This window comes from Aythya marila (assembly GCF_965140915.1).
Source record: "Aythya marila genome assembly, chromosome: Z".
In the NCBI taxonomy this organism is placed as follows: domain Eukaryota; kingdom Metazoa; phylum Chordata; class Aves; order Anseriformes; family Anatidae; genus Aythya; species Aythya marila.
Genome location: NC_139080.1, coordinates 74,727,638 through 74,743,625, shown reverse-complemented (window position 1 = coordinate 74,743,625; position 15,988 = coordinate 74,727,638). Strand labels below are relative to the sequence as shown.

Sequence of the window (15,988 nt, the reverse complement as noted above, 5' to 3'; positions counted from 1 at the left end):
GTGATTATTCTTGAAGGTTCAGCACTTCTCCTGGATATAAAAGAATTCCTAAGTATATGCTTAATTCTTAAGTATAGAAAAGTTTATTTTGGACTGCTGCTTGTGTGCTTAAATTAAAGGCCTTGCAGATATGAAGTCAGAGTCCTCATGTTCTTCCAGGTTTGTGCCATGTTTTCTCTGGATCCAGGTTTTCCTGCTGAAGCAGGGCTGGGCTGTTTCCCAGACTCTGCCATCTACCAGGAAACTGCTTTCATACTAGTAAATTCAGTGTGTTCAGAAATGTTCATGGGCATTCAAACCAACTGGCACAGAATGTTCTGCTTTTGTGCTAATAATGTTAGCCTCCAAAAAAGAGCAGCTGCCTTGCCTGCAAGCTGCTTTTCATGAAGGGTCCATGGGGCACACTAATTCCTGAATTTTACTTGGAAATAGCTTGGGAAAGTCTGCTTGTGACTGGCCATAATTCTTCTGAGAGCATTCAGGGAATTTATCAGGGTATAGAATCACAGAATATCCCGAACTGGAAGGGACCCATAAGGATCATTGAGTCCAACTCCATGTATGTGATTGTGTTTCATTACCCAGGAGTATATTGCTCAAAACTTGTTAATTCATCGATGCAGGTAAAGTTAGAGTCTACTTGGTAATGGTGTCTGGTGCTATCAGAGCCATGCTGATTTTACTGTTTGCTTTTAGTCCATCTTTCTATAGCCCTAGACAAATTTATTTGAAAATTATTAGCAATGAATATAGCCTTGACGGTGTTAGTGATATACTTATAAATGAATATGAGTCATTATATAGAAGTTTTAAAAATAGTAAAAATGTTGTTGTTCTGCTTTTTAGGAATCTGTGCGAAAGGCAGCAGAACTAGCCCTAAAAACTTTAAGCAAGGTAAAAATCTAATCTTGTTGTTTGCTCATGGACATGTTTTTCTTTTTTTGATTTAAGATAATCATTAATTTTCATCTCTCCAGGAGTGTCCTTTTTGCTATAGTCTGTTATCTTGAAAAGATGTCTAGTATCTGATACAATGATGAACAGAACAGCCACCTGAAAGGCAATCTTAATAATTTTGGCTACATACTCTTCTGTACTTCCATTAACATTGGTGGAGTTGTGGTGCTTGAGGCTAATGCAGTGTTAAGTTCTGAACAGCCACAGGAGGGAGATACTGATTTTTTTTCTTTACCTTTTTTTTTTTTCCCCACTTGGGGATGAGATTTAAGGAAATGTTTTGTAACTGCAGTAGGTTGTAGCTGACCAAGCCCAATGGAATCTGGCATGAAATAAAGTAACCCAGTGTGAACTTTACTGTTTGGTGCTGTTGCTGACACAAGATACCTTGGGCGTAACACACAACATCACTTAATGTTTTCTTTGATACTCCTCTAAAAGGTTAGATCTGTGGAAATGGGAACAGATCATAAGAGCCACGTTTGAAATCATAACTTTCACAATGCATGCAGCATGAAATTGCAATGGCAAAAGCATGGTGACCTGGTCCCAACACATTGTTACCATCCCAGAATCTGTTCTGATCTGGGAACTTGGTGCTCTGCCTTGTGGGACAGTTGAATCCGTGTAACTGAGACAGGCTGTCCCTGAGCTGAGAGGTCTTTTGGTTCGTCTCTTCATCCACACATGGATCTTGGGTGTTAGCTCTGAATTTGCCTTTTCTGGAAAGTGACTGTAGCTGGAACTTCTTTAGAAACGTGGCTTAGGATCTTAAGTGCTTCCTGGAGAGAAGAATGAATGTGTAATAGAGCCTGGGCTTGTTTTTAAGCAGCTGTAGTTGCAGTTGGCTTCTTCTGTCTGACCAAAAAGGTGTTTTAATGAAATATAAGCAGGAGGTTTTTGTGAGCTTGCACCACCAATTCTCATCCATTCCCAGGTTTGTGTGAAAATGTGTGATCCCTCTAAAGGAGCTGCAGGTCAGAAGACAGTAGCTGTATTGCTTCCTTGCCTCCTAGACAAAGGAATAGTAAGCACAGTTGCTGAAGTCCGATCTCTCAGGTTAGTTTTGCATCACGTACGTTCACTGGGGGTGAGGGCACAGAGACCCAGCTTAATCACCTGAATTGCAGAATGTTCTTTGTATTTAAAGTCACAAGTTTCTCCCCAAATCAGCCTTCATTCTGAACCCTTCTCTCACTGAATTCAAACTGGGAACTGCATGTATCTTTTGGGGACCTCCTGTTTAAACAAGTGACCAAGGTGTCTGCTTTTGATCACATTGTTCAAATATATTTTATACTGTTTAATGGTTCAATGTCTATTAAAACATAGGGAATTCACATGCTTGTCACTCTGTAACTTTATTCTTTCATTTACTTTGTGCACAGAAAAACAGGAAAATTCAGACCTGGAGTGTAGTTGATCTTCCCAGAAACAATTTTCTTTTATTGAACATAATTATCCAGGAAGGTTAGAAAGCTCCGAACAGATTGTAGTGAATATTTCTTAAATTTTTCATCCTTTTTGAAGTGTTAAAAACCCTCTGACACAATGCAGCCAGAGAAATCTGGTCAGTCTAAAACTGACAAATGGGATTTGAACAAATCTTTGCAATTTGTTTTTCTTGGGCAGAGACGATTGATTTCTCTGGGCTGACTTTGCCCAGAGCTTTCTCTGAAACATGGCGATGTGTTACTTCTTCCTGCATCTATCTGTAGTACTGTCTGTTTGCCAGTTCCCTTTATGATACCCTGGCCAATCTAAGCAATCTTTGTGCAAAGCATAGCCTCAGTTGGAGGCTTGTAGCTAGGGTCTGGTCCTGCCTAATCAGAACAATATACAGATTACTGTTTGCAGGTAGATTTATACTGGCATACCTGAGACTTGGAATGGCCTTTTTGTTGGTACTGAATGAGAGTGGACCAGAGATTTTTCAATTAAGTCTTTGTCGCTGTGTTGACCTTCCCTTTGATCTTTTTCCAGCATTAACACTCTTGTGAAGATCAGTAAAAGTGCTGGATCTATGCTGAAACCTCATGCACCAAAACTTATCCCAGCCCTGCTGGAGTCCTTGAGTGTGCTGGAGCCTCAGGTCCTCAATTATTTGAGTCTTTGTGCAACAGATCAGGAGAAAGTAAGTATCAACAGAGCAGAAATTTGGAAGATACAAGCTTCATTTGTGCTGTTGGTGAACAGAAAAATAGAAGATTTGGTTGAGAGATGAAGAAGTGGAACAGCTAAAGAGTTACTAAAATAAATGTACCTACTGGAATATGGATGGACTTTTTTTTGGTTTTTTTTGGAGGGGGAGGTGTAAGTGTGGGGATTTTTTATGTCATTCACTAGACTTCCACATATTTCAGAAAGTTAAGAACCTTAGTAAGAGCTGTGTCACTATATGTCACTCCATGCACAAGAGTGAAACAGGCAAAGAGAAAGTCAGTGATAGCTATCTGGAATGCACCTGTACTGCCAAACATTGGCGGTATTTTTCTTAGGGGGTTAACTACAAGGATACTACTTCTTCTGACATAAATTAGAAGGTATGCCGCAGCAATATGGGCAAGAGCTGGGTGCTGTCAGTACTGTGTGCTTCAATCTCTCTCAAAGAACCATATTAATTAGCAGTTGTGGGAAAGTAAATTAAACCCTATTGTTCCAGAGCAAATTGAGCAAATTTCATTGTGGGGAGGAAAAGGGAGCAAACTCTGTCCTTTGCCAACAAGAAGGGAGTAAAGAATAGGTCACAGTAGGTCTTGTTTTGTTTTTTTGTTCTTTTCTGTCTTTATTTCATCATGTCAGAAGTGTATTGTGTAGCTCCTGTACTCCACCTAGAACATCCAGCTGCCTCTGCCTCTGAAAGAGGAGCATTCACAGGCTGAAGATGTTACTATTTCTTGCCTCGATGTATCTGAAATAGATTTTGGTTTCTGTTTGTGAGGTAGAGTTACTGTTGATACTGGCTTTTCCTCTGTTTTCGGGTTGAATTGATGTTTTCTTTTTTTTTTCCCACCTCTTATTTCTTTAGACTGCAATGGATAGTGCCAGGCTTAGTGCTGTCAAGTCATCTCCCATGATGGAAACTATTAACATGGTAAGTACTTGATTCAGAAGGGTTCCAGCTTAAGGTATGTTGTAGGAGAAAAGTAGGAATCAAACTGGGAGCTTTAGGGAATTTTGGCTTCATTTTTTATTATCTGCATGTGAATGTCTGTCCACCTTCTCTTTTACATACTGACTTGTATCATCCTGCGGTCACAGTTTGCTCCTCACGAGCACTCCTGTACCTAACAGCATTTGGAGCTGCTGGCTCCAGCACAGAGGGAGCTGTGTTTTGGGGTCATGTAGAGTGCTCTCTATTTATAGCATGTAAAGTGTATGGGGATAAAAGGCTCCATGAAAAACTGTACTCACTGGCACCCTGCAGGCTGGAGCAGCTGCTGCTGTCCCTCCTCCTGGCCATGCCTCTCCCCCTTCCAGCCAGGAGTGGAGACAGTTGTGCTGGTCCCCATCAGCACTTGAGATTTCTTACAGAAGGGGTGAGATTAGCATGGTTTCCCTGGAGTAGCATGAAGATGTTCTGGTTTGTGAGCAAACCAGAACAAATCAGAAGAATGTTGGGTTTTGTCCCAAAATAGGCACTGCTTTTCATCTCTTCTTTCCCTCTGCATGAGGAATTCTTGCTAGTGCGTTAGTTAAAGCTTTCTAAGAAACTGGCGTGCAGGAATTCATGGATTCTAGCAACTGGTGATTTCAGCAGGGTCACCTCACCACAGAACAGGGACAAGATAATATGCATGTGGTATAAGATATGTCGTGGTGCCCTTTTCTCTCCATGCATCAAACTCACACAGTTCAGCAAAAGACCAGCGTGGAGAACTGTGGCAGGCCTCTGTGGAAGCAAATCAGCTGAAGTCTGTCACGCTTATTAATTAATTTATTTACTTGGTCCCTTGCCTTTCTCTAGAGCTTGCAGTACTTGGATGTGTCCATCCTGGGTGAGCTGGTTCCTCGTCTCTGTGAGCTGATCAAAAGCGGAGTAGGCCTTGGCACAAAGGTATGCCTGTGTTTCAATAGATCATTTGGAAATGGAAAAGGGAGCACAGTGAAGTGTCAATTAAAATATGTGGGGTTTTTTGGCTTTTTCTTTTGAAGTGACAGCTTGGGTTTGTTCATACCATAATTGTTTTATATCTGAGTCTCAAATCTACCTACACTACTTCTGATTTTCTGCATGTGTGCTGCATTAACCTCCCCTGGACTGCGTGGTTGTTGTATTCTGTGACAACTTAGTGCAAAATGTGGTCTTTGATACCTGTAAATCTTCCAGGCCCATCCATCCTGAGTGTGGGTCCTGGTAACTTTCTTCCTAATTCAGTTCTTGTCGTTTATTTGCTACAAACTGTTTCTGTTCGTTGGCTCCCAGCTGATGGAGCAGAGGCTTAGTGAGCCTAGGTCATATTATACAGCACCACAGCAAGTATTAACAGCAGTAACCAGAGGCTATTTTTTTTTTTTAATATTACCTTTTTTTCTCTTGCAATCTTCCAGGGAGGCTGTGCCAGTGTAATTGTCTCGTTAACCACACAGTGTCCCCAGGACCTAACACCTTATTCAGGTAGGGTTTGTTTCTAGTGCCAAATTTTAAGGTTTTTTTTTTTGTTGCTGCTCTGTAGGTGTCATTTCTTTCCTATTCACCATTGATTTTTTTATCACAGGAATTATTTTTATTTTTTATTTTATTTTCTTCCAACAGGCAAACTTATGAGTGCATTACTTAGTGGCCTGACTGATCGCAACAGCGTGGTACAGAAGTCTTTTGCCTTTGCTATGGGTCATCTAGTCCGGGTGAGTAGAGGTTTGAGATGGTTTTATCCTCTTGTTTGTTTGTGTGTTGGTTTGTTTGTTTTGTTTTGGTTTTTTTTTTCAAGTGTTTGAGTGGTCTGAGTCTCTTCTCTGTTACAGACTTCTCGGGACAGTAGCACTGAGAAGCTGCTGCACAAACTCAGCAGTTGGTACATGGAAAAGGAAGGTATGTTGCTTCTTGGATATTCCATCACAGAATATAGTGCATAAAAGGGTTCTTGATGCTGGCAGAAGCTGGTAAAGAAAGATTTCTGTACTGTGATACTTGCCTGCTGTTGTGGTTTAATCCTGTCAGGCAGCTAAGCACCACCCAGATGCTCACTCACTCTCCCCAGGTGGGATGGGGATGAGAATTAGAAAGGTAAAAGTGTGAGAACCAATGGGTTGAGATAAAAACAGTTTGCTAGGTAATGCAAAAGCTGTGCACACAGCACAGCAAAATGAGGAATTCAGCTGCTGCTTTCTAAAATAATTGGTGTGTTATCACCACTATTTTCATCAAAAATCCAAAATGCAGCATCGTACAAACCGCTAGGAAAAAAATTAACTCATCCCAGATAAAACCGTAACACCTTCACTAGCTGGGTAATTCCCATGCACCATCATATAATGGCATTCCTCTGTTTCCCAAGAGGCAGACCAAAAGCTGTCCAAGCTAAAAACCTACCTCACAGCTGTAATGTGATTGTTTTGCTCCTTCAGAGCCAGTGTACAGGACAGGCTGTGCTTTAACTGTACATGCGATGGGACGCTACAGCCCAGATGTAGTGAAGAACCATGCCAAACAGGTGTTGCCATTGGCTTTTCTTGGTATGCACGAGGTTCCCGATGAAGAGAAAGGAGAGAAAGAGGATTCTACTCTGTGGGCTGAAGTCTGGCAGGAAAATGTACCTGGTAAGTTGCATTAAGAGTGGTGAAAGCTTTATGGGGTGCATGGGCCATGAAATATAATGTTTTCTGGAAATCCACTTTGGAAATATTGAGGTCTCGTACCAAGAGATGTGGGAAGCTTTTTTCGTTTTCTTCCTTGCTAAAGATGTCCTGTAAGAGTTTGAGCAGGTTAGCTTCTCTGAGCCTATTGGAAATAATTACAGAGCTGTCAATAGCTGAGGACACACAAACTCAGTCAGGAGGAACAGTTTATGGTTGTGAGGCACTTAATGCCACTGTAATGCCATCCTTATTGTGCCACAGGTAGCTGAACGTCTTCGGAAATCTCAGTGCCATGTTTAGGAGCTGCTGCATGCCCTGAACTTAAAGGGAACTTCGGCCCCTGTCTGGGGCTGGAGATCACATCTGTTTCTCTAGTGGTGCCAGTGGTTTTAACTTCAATAAATTAATCTACAATATTCTGTTATGCTTACTGTCTGTAAAGGAAGATCTGGATGCATGGTGAAGTCGTTTTGCTGGTTCCTTCTCTGACCTGATTTCAGATCAGATCCCTCAGTCACTAGAATACATTTCTGGAGTTTGGAAAAGGGACTGCAAAAGGGTTTTCCAGTGACCTGTTCTTTTTTTTTTTTTTTTAACTTTAAAAAAAAAAAAAAAAGGCATTTCCTAGAAACTGGCTGACAGTGTGTAGTGTCTGCCATGTGGGAAGACTGAGATGAGCTCTGTCTCTAGATTAAAAAAAAATATATCTAAAGAGGTTATTTGGAAGCACTTGGAAAACAGAACCCATCTTCAGTCAGCCTGGGAAGAATTCCTTGTTGTTTTGCCTGAAGTCTTGTAAAAATCCAGAAATCTGTAATTGCCCCCTTCCTTTTTTTTCTCTTTCTAGTAAGATCAGACATTTGTTCTCTTTGTGGCAAAATTACAGCTTTCCTGTGTTTCCTCTGCAGGTACTCAGGGTGGCATCAGGCTGTACATGCAGGAGTTGATAGCCATTACACAGAAGGCCTTGCAGTCGCAGTCCTGGAAGATGAAAGCCCAGGGAGCAGCTGCCATGGCATCAATTGCCAAACAGACCGGCTCCCTTGTACCTCCACACCTGGGAATAGTGCTCTCTGCGCTGCTGCAGGGTCTGCCAGGGAGAACGTGGACTGGGAAGGTAAAAATGGAACCAGTACCCCACGGATTGTGGTGAGCGTTTGTCCAGCATGTGTCCCTCGAGGCAGGAAATGTGATGCTCTTTGTGGCAGAGGACCATGTGCATTGCTTGGGGAGCTTGATGTTTCCCCTGCGCCTGTGATACATAAGTGCCAGGGAAGATGAACAGAGGTGGCATAAGATTGCTTTAGGAGCTGGGTTCCCCCGTAGACTAGAATTACGTGATCGTCCAACATCCTCATGTGGAAGGGTCCCACACAAATCCTTGGGTCCAACCCCTGGCTCCACACGGAACACCCCCCTCAGGCATTGTCCCCTCTAGGCCTTCACCATCTTTGTAGCCCTCCTTTGGATGCTCTTGTATAGTTTTATGTCCTTCCTATATCGTGGCACCCCGAACTGCACACAGTGCTTGAGGTGCGGCCTCCCAGTGCAGAGCAGAGCGGGACAATCCCTTCCCTCGGCCTTTATTTCCCCCGTACCTCTGTCGTTGGAGTGCAGAGGACTCCCTGGTGCAGCAGGACCCTGCCGTTTGGCTGTGGAGCGTATTTCAGTGGTATCTGTCTTACTCGTTGCAGGAGGAGCTGTTAAAGGCCATTGCCAGTGTCGTCTCTGCGTGCAGGTAAGGGTCTTGAAAAAGGTGGCACCCTCAGGGCCTGGGACATCAAAAAGGAGGTTGTTGCACCAGGTTGTTGCCTGGCTGGTGAATGGGAGACTCTACCTGCTCCTGCTTTTCTGCAAGAAGAGGTAGAAAGTCCTGAATGCCATTTTGATCTCCCATCAGGTTGTGAGGAGTCCCTATCTAATCCTTATGTCAGTGTGTGGGTCACCGCTGAGGGCTGGGAGGGACAGATGATGCCTCAGAGGGATGCTCAGAGCTAAGCGGTTGGTTTAGGGCAAGGAGGAGGATGTTGAAAGGCCAGAATTGCCAATAAGAAAGAGCAGATTAAGGGGAAGGATCAACACCTTGAAGGGGAGAAGAGAGAAAGAGGAAGAAAAAGAGTGAGGGAGGAGAAGCGCATTGAAACGGCATGAGGAAAGGCTGTGAAGAAATTCACGGAGAACAGACAAGGCAGGAGTGAAGCAGCACCCGAGTGCAGACGCAATTGCAGCGTGGGTAGGCAGTCCCGTGCCTGAACACGGGCACTGCTTGTGGTCTGTGGGGCGAGCTCTTTCAGCTGCGGGCCTGATCAGTCTCCGTCTGCCTCACGTTGCAGTGCGGAGCTGCGGGAGGCCGTGCCTGGCCAGCCGAGCGTGGGCGACGTTGTGCAGGCCGTCCTGAAGGAGTGTCGGAAGGAGAACCCGAGGTACAAGGTGGTGGCGCTGCGCTGCGCCGCCGGCGTGCTGCAGGCAACGAGGGAGGACCGCTTCCAGGAGCTGGCAGATATCGTCTTCCCCATGATAAAGAAGGTGACGGCTCGGTGTCTCGGGTTTTCCCTCTTTCCTGTGGCGTGCCCAGCGTCACCCCAGTTAGAAGTTGAGTCCTGGCTGCTCTACAGGCAGCAGGAGGCTCCTAGGAAGCTGCGTAGAGCGCTTGTATCGAGTACCAGCAGCGCTTTGCAGCTCTGCACCTCAGAGAGCTGGCAGGGTGCAAGGCCAGGGTGGGCCGTGCTCACCTGTGCTGGCTGGGCACGAGCACTGGTGTGAACAAAAACTGCAGGGGGGCACTGAATGTGTGTCTAAGCGTGTGTCTAGTCTGCCCTCATCCCCTGCTGATCACGCCTTCCCCACCTGGCCTCTGCAGAACTCCCTCGAGAGCACGGGCGCGGGTTTACCAAAGCACGACGAAGAGGACGAGGACATGAGGGAGAAGGAGGTGCAGATGGAGTCCCTGATCTGTGCCTTTGAGACCCTGGGCAAAGCGTGGCCGAGGAGCCCGGAGACACAGCGTAAGTCATCTCACAGCAAAAATCAAACGAACAGGGGGAGGAGGGAGGGACCTAGAGACCACGCTGGGTATGGGAAGGCTTACAGGGAGGTCCACGGATATGTTGGGAAAAACAGGATGCCTTCATTAGCCCGCCAGAATGTACAGAGTAGCTTTTTATCTTTCAGCAGTTCTTAATGAGCCTTGTCCTGCCTTGATTGGTAAAGAGTTTTGGTGCCATTCACACAGGATGCTGATTTGGTTGCATGCCATGAGTCTAGCTCGGTGTCACTTGGAGCACAGCGCGAGGAGCATTTGAGGGGCAGGACAGGCAGCGTTTCCTTCTGCCTTTCCCTGTGGTGACCCAAGGGTAACTCAATCCCTTCGCTTTCCGTAGGTTGCTATCGACAAGAGTTTTGTAAGTTAATGTGCGACCGTCTGAAACTCAGCACGTGGAAAGTGCAACTTGGAGTGCTACAAGCCATGAACGCCTACTTTCAAGGGTAATTCTCCTTTCTGCCATCCTCCTTTGATGTTTCTTCTCTTTGTTGCTTCTAACTGTTTAATGAAACCGTGGGAGACATGTGGTGATACGGCAGCGGTGTTTATTGGATTTTCAGGGGCAGCTGAGCCGGCTTCTGTCCCAGTGACACAGGGTGTCTGTGTTTGCTTTTGACAGGTTAGTGCTGTTTGAGGAGGAACACTCAGACCCCGGGGCTTTGAGAGAAATACTGTTGGAAACCTGCTCGTCTATCACCCACTCTTTAGGTAAATGGATGTTTTCCGGTTTGTAGTTGATAATGAAATGTTTGTTAATACATTTCCTCTTCAGGTGTTGGCTGGTTATGAGAATGCAGAACAAGCACAGGCTGTCAGATAGGGCTCATCCTGCCTTGCACTGCAGCAGCTGTTCAGCACAGGATTGTGCAGGGTGCTGTGCTCAAAGAAGTAAATCCCTCAGGTGCAAGAGAGCTTTGAAAGGGGAAGTACAGGAGGAGAGAGGGCTCCTGTGCTGCCTCTCCAGAGCACAACTCAAAGACTTACAAGTTTTCTCTGTGCAGAAGATGGACCCTGCCCAGTCAGTTTGTTCATGATCTGATGAAACACAAGTTTTTCTCCTTCCCCAGATCAGTCCTGTTGGATACACCTGCATGGGAGGTGCCCAGAATTTGCTGAGGCAGCCAGTGCATGAGGCTCCAAGGCTTCGAGGCAGTTTGTGCTCTCCCTCAGGCAGGCAGGCACAGAGATAAAAACAATACCCATGCACATCAGGCAGTCCAGGGGTGGCTATTACTTGGGTGGTGTTGCCACTTGCCCTGTGGCTGTAACAGTGCCCAGTCCCCTTGCAGCCACATGCAGCTCGTGTTTCTGGTGTGCTCAAAGGCAGCGCCTACTTTAGAGAAGTTAGTACAGTCTGGTTTTTTAACTGTTAAATTTCAATGGAGTGAGGCTTTAAGGAGATTTTAGTTCAGGAGAACAAATATTTTCATGTGACAAGCTTCTGCTTGACAGCATAGGGTTTGTTGTACCTGTACTTAATGCTGCCCTTTAAAACCTGGATGATTTTATAGGCATTATAACTTGGAAAAATAAAAGTCCATGATGCACAGAAGTTGTTTGTGATCACGCTGCCGTCATGTGGACTTTATTCCAACTCATCATGCGTGAGGAACAGTACTGCAGGAAAAGGGAAGGTGATGCACAAGGCTTAGTGGATATGTTAGCTGCTATTTGGTCACTTTCTGTCATTCTGATGTATATAATTGGGTCACATTGCAGACTGGCAGCATAAATTATCTCATTTCACTGTGCGAAGAGCAGTCTGCAGACCAGTGGTGACTGCTGTTTGTACAGTTAGTGTGCCTTCGGTTCTGAATCTGTTCTGTTGTTGTTGCTGTTTTCACATCCCCTAGAAAACAAAAGCTACACGTCCATAAGAACAGAAGCTTTGTCTGTAATACAGCTGCTCTTCACCAAACTGCAAGGTGAGTCTTTTTCCTTGCCACATGGGAGAGTTGCTGTTTGGTGTAGAAGGCAGGTGGCCGTGCAGCCAGGGAAGGTGGAGAGATGCCTTTACCTTCTGTTTGCAGCACTGGGTGCTTTCGGGGTGGCTTGGGACTTGGATTTTTGTGCTTGGTGACTGAGAAAACTTGGAGGGGGTGGAAGCAGTTGTGGATGAAGTCTGGGTCTAAAGTGCAGTTGGGTGCTCCTTGGTAAAATGTCCAGCAGGGAGGGAGCAAGGACTGTGTAATGCATCCTCCTTGCGTTACATGCAGCAGTTTTGAAGTGGTTCTTCAGGTCCTTGTAGTCCCATAATGCAGGCTGAGACAATCAAGTTCAGCCTGGTCTGAATCAGCAGGGCTACCTGTGCAGCAGGCAGCACGTGCACCAAGCGTCCAGCTGAATTTTCCTCCTCAGCAGCTCTTCTCCTGGAAGAGCAGCGAGATGTGAGGTGGTCGCTTTCAGCCTGTCCAGGGATGGAGGCTGTTGGTTGATTGGTTTGTTTTTGACAGACTGGTATTTACCGTGGTGTCTGTCTGTTTGTCTTCACAGAAGCTAAACAATGGGAAAGCCTGACAGCAGAAAGCAGAGAGCACCTCATTCATTCGTTATCTACAATGGCATCAGATAGCAGACCCGAGCTACAGGAAAAAGCATTTATATTGAAGAAAACACTTGAAAATCTTAACTAAGTTGTAAAACACAAACTATGAAGTGCCATGTAAAACAACAAAAAAAAGTGCAGTGGTCTGAAAACCAAATGGGAAAATGAAGATTACTCTGTAGCATGCATCATTCCTGGCCAAAATAAAATGCCTTAAATTCTGTTCCCCATTAATGTTACTTTTACTCTTTTAAGCTGATGATTAGTTACTGTTTTGTCAGTAAATACCTCTAATGATCTGCCCTAGAATGTTTATAAGTGTGCATTATAGAAAATGTCGAGGGCAAGATGCTTTTTCTTTTTTCTTTAAATCGGCAAAAGAATGTTACTCAGATCCCTTTTGTCCTTCAAAGCAATTAATGAAAAACCACCAGCACAGGAAGTGAAAAGCGTATTTGATTTTCACCGATACTGTGTGGAGATCTGTTACCTGGTGTCTGGGACTCTGCAGTAGAACTAGCGTGTGTGACCTGCAACGAGTGAAATGCTGCCTCTGATGAAGTCTGCGTTAGACTTCTGAGGCTTCCCAGGGGCAGGGTTTCATCTGACATCCACCTCTGCTTCTCCTGTTTGCTCCTCCTTTGCAGCCTGTTGTCTGTGAGTTACGAAAGGCAGAGTACTGTTAACTTCTATCCTTCCTTCTTCTCTGACCTCAGAATGGATTGACCGAGACTATGCCTTCCCCAGCTAGTAACCTCGGCCTCCCAAACTTTAAATGAGAACTTTTTTCCTCAAAGGATGCACAAGAGAGCACTTTACTGAGCTGTGTGGGATAAAATAGGGCCCAGTTGGTGCCCAGATGGAACACTGCTCTTCTCAAAATTGTTTTGCATGGACACTCCTCAGCTGCAGGAAAAAAAAAAAAAAAAAAGGAAAAAAAAAAAAGAAAACAATCTTTTCTAGATATGTTTTTGAAGAGTGTTCGAAGTTTGCAATGATACTTTTTTTTTTTTTTTTAATAGTGGTAATGTTTTTTCCCCCTTCATGTCCGTAACCCTGTTCTTGCTTTGGAAACCTGTAATGATTTAGAATTGTCGATATTTGTAAGAAACTGAATCGTATGTCATTTCTCAGCAGCCCAAGTCATGCTGGTTTCTAGCAGATACTTTTTAATTTGCACTTAAGAAGAAAGATTATATCTGCATTAACGTGGAGTTAAATTGCTATTTGATGATGTGGCCATGCTGCCTGTCCCCTTGTTGCCCTTCTCAGATAAAAGACAAACCTGACCACTATAGCAACAGACTTTTCATCGCGTAAAGTTAGCACTGCACCATAACCTGACCAGGAGCAAGCGTACAGTTTTTTGGGGATAAATGCTCTGCTGATGGTGAAATAAAATCATTAGTGTGGGCAATATCGTGTCCATGGCTTTCAGCACGGGGACGGTCGTTTCGTTTCGTGTGGCCTGCAGCTCCTTTCAGATGCCATCTGCCAGGGAGAGAAGTTGTTCAGATAACGTCACCTTTCCTCCACGCCCATTTATTCAGGATCAGGTGTACAGTACCTACTTTTCCCTCAGGTGCCATTTCCCATTCAGTGTTTTCTGGTACTGTAACAATCCAGTTGTCTGACTTTATCCATGGGAAGGGAGGCATTAAATTCCTCCCCGCCCGGTGAGAAAACGTCTGCAGAAATGGGCAGAGCTGTCCCACTGTGGCTCTTGTGTAGCAGAAACCTCAGCGAGCACTAATGCATTGTACGCTTGGAACTGGTCAGCGGGCAACTTCTTGGTGCTGGGAGCTGGTGCTATAACGTTTTGATTTACACCTTGTTGCAGGGAGCTGCTCTTTGTTTACGTGTAGTTTGAACTTATGGAGCACAGTGTATATTTTAAAATTTTACTGGGCAAATCACTTTACGATATCTTTCAAAACTTGCTTACCATGACAGGTAGTGTCATGAGTGCTCTTTTTTTTTTTTTTTTTTTTTTTTCTTTTTTTGTATTAGATGAATATTACCAGTGATGCTTTGCTGTAGCAGTTCATTGTCTGACTTGGGTTTTTTCGTATTGGTTGGAGTGACAGTTACAGAAAAGCAAAGAGTCTCCAAGTCTCTGGTAATCTGATTTTTCACTGTGGACTGGAGTATTCAGAGGCAACGCCTCACGTGGTCGAAAGACTGTAAGTAGAAGAACTGTAATCGTTGACAACCTGAATTTCTTTATTGCAACCTGAATTTCTTTATTGGGGATTTACACTAGAGGGAAGAGCATATTCTAGGAACTCTAAAAACAGCTGGATTAACAACTCTGGCCAAGAGTGTTAGGAAAGTTAGAGATGGCATAAATGCTTTCTGAGTCACAAAGCAATATGTCTTTCTTGTGATTCCGGAACAGATTCAGAGCTCCTCTCTAAAGCACGTGCCTATACACAAAACCTACCTGTACAACAGTTAATTCAGTCAGAGGTTTGATTTCTACCCCCCTCATTTGTAAACTTGACAGGATTGAAAAATAAATAAATAAATAGATGTGGCCTTTCCTAGAGTTTTTCCTCTAAAAGTGATTGCACTATGTAAAACACACTGTACTTTGCCCAGTGTGGGCATTTCTTGTGCTGCTGCAATGCTGCTTTGTATACCAGGAGTGCAGTGCGCAGATTGGACACTAGCACTCGTTCTGACCTACAAGCTGTTGCTTAAATGGATGTATATTGAGAAAAGTTTTCTAATGTTGCAAGATCTCCATCAAATTCACTGCAATCTGTACTGTCGGAGTATGTAAATGGACTGACCGAAAGAAAACCCTGTTGCTTACCAAAAAGGTAAAAATTAAATAAAAAATGCATGACCTCATCTCGGAAGTAACTGGTAATTTCCACCCCACACCCCGCGAGTACTTGGCGCTGTTCTCTTGCTCCAAGTTCAAAGCGACCCCGTGCGTCCTGGTCGGAGCTGACCTGCCTGGCGGGGTTGGGGCCATCCAAGCTGCAGCTGCGCAGCAGGGGGGAGAGGAGCGGGAAACAGCTGGTCTGTGAGGCAGCAGCTTGGCCTCCAACCCTGTGGGGATAGCGGGTGAGGCCAGTGTCGCAGCCAGGCTTCCCCCACGGTTCCACGGGAGCCACGTGAAATGAGACAATGTCTGCCAAAGGAGTGAATTTAGGATTTATGAGCCATACCTGGAGCGGGAGTGCCTTAGGCTCCTTCTCCAGCTGTAGCTATTCCCCTTTGCATGTTGGGGCCCAGCTGTTGGGTTTCATTTGACTAGAGGAGAGTTAACAGGCAGCCTGTGCTGACACCACCCCCTACCCACTTTGGGAAGCAGTTTGTGGTGTTCCCTCCTTGCATCAGATTTTGGGATGAAACGGGGCCTTTGCAAAGTCCAGAGGATAATGACCAATGCATGAGGAGCAAAAATGAAACAGAAGTTTAGGGAAAATAAACAAAAGGCAGTAACGTGGTAGTTCATTTTCATAAATACAACCGAATACGGGACTGCTCAAGATGCAGGCAGGTAACAAGTTTATCCAAATAATGAGAGTTTTAAGTCTCTGCGTAAAACAAAGCACTGCTGGTGTACCACCGAGGATGAAAAGTACCATATTAGAGAGTTTAATTCTAAGTTTGCTCTGTGTTGAGAGAAA

At 44.7% G+C, this 15,988-nt stretch overlaps 1 protein-coding gene across 1 annotated transcript in view; it reads left to right on the top strand.

The window, feature by feature from the left end:
* The window catches only part of ECPAS (Ecm29 proteasome adaptor and scaffold), a gene marked incomplete at its 5' end in the record, with an annotated part of 48,204 nt that extends 33,004 nt beyond the window's left edge, over positions 1–15,200 (top strand). The window contains 17 exons of the mRNA XM_082783896.1: positions 847–894; positions 1,895–2,016; positions 2,941–3,091; positions 3,986–4,051; positions 4,925–5,014; positions 5,509–5,575; positions 5,714–5,805; positions 5,923–5,989; positions 6,526–6,717; positions 7,665–7,873; positions 8,451–8,494; positions 9,090–9,282; positions 9,617–9,761; positions 10,137–10,242; positions 10,419–10,507; positions 11,653–11,724; positions 12,293–15,200. Coding sequence (XP_082640022.1) covers positions 847–894; positions 1,895–2,016; positions 2,941–3,091; positions 3,986–4,051; positions 4,925–5,014; positions 5,509–5,575; positions 5,714–5,805; positions 5,923–5,989; positions 6,526–6,717; positions 7,665–7,873; positions 8,451–8,494; positions 9,090–9,282; positions 9,617–9,761; positions 10,137–10,242; positions 10,419–10,507; positions 11,653–11,724; positions 12,293–12,432 — 1,893 coding nt within the window. The 3' untranslated portion in view covers positions 12,433–15,200. The remainder of the gene's footprint in view (positions 1–846; positions 895–1,894; positions 2,017–2,940; positions 3,092–3,985; positions 4,052–4,924; positions 5,015–5,508; positions 5,576–5,713; positions 5,806–5,922; positions 5,990–6,525; positions 6,718–7,664; positions 7,874–8,450; positions 8,495–9,089; positions 9,283–9,616; positions 9,762–10,136; positions 10,243–10,418; positions 10,508–11,652; positions 11,725–12,292) is intronic.
* Positions 15,201–15,988: the final 788 nt, after the last annotated feature.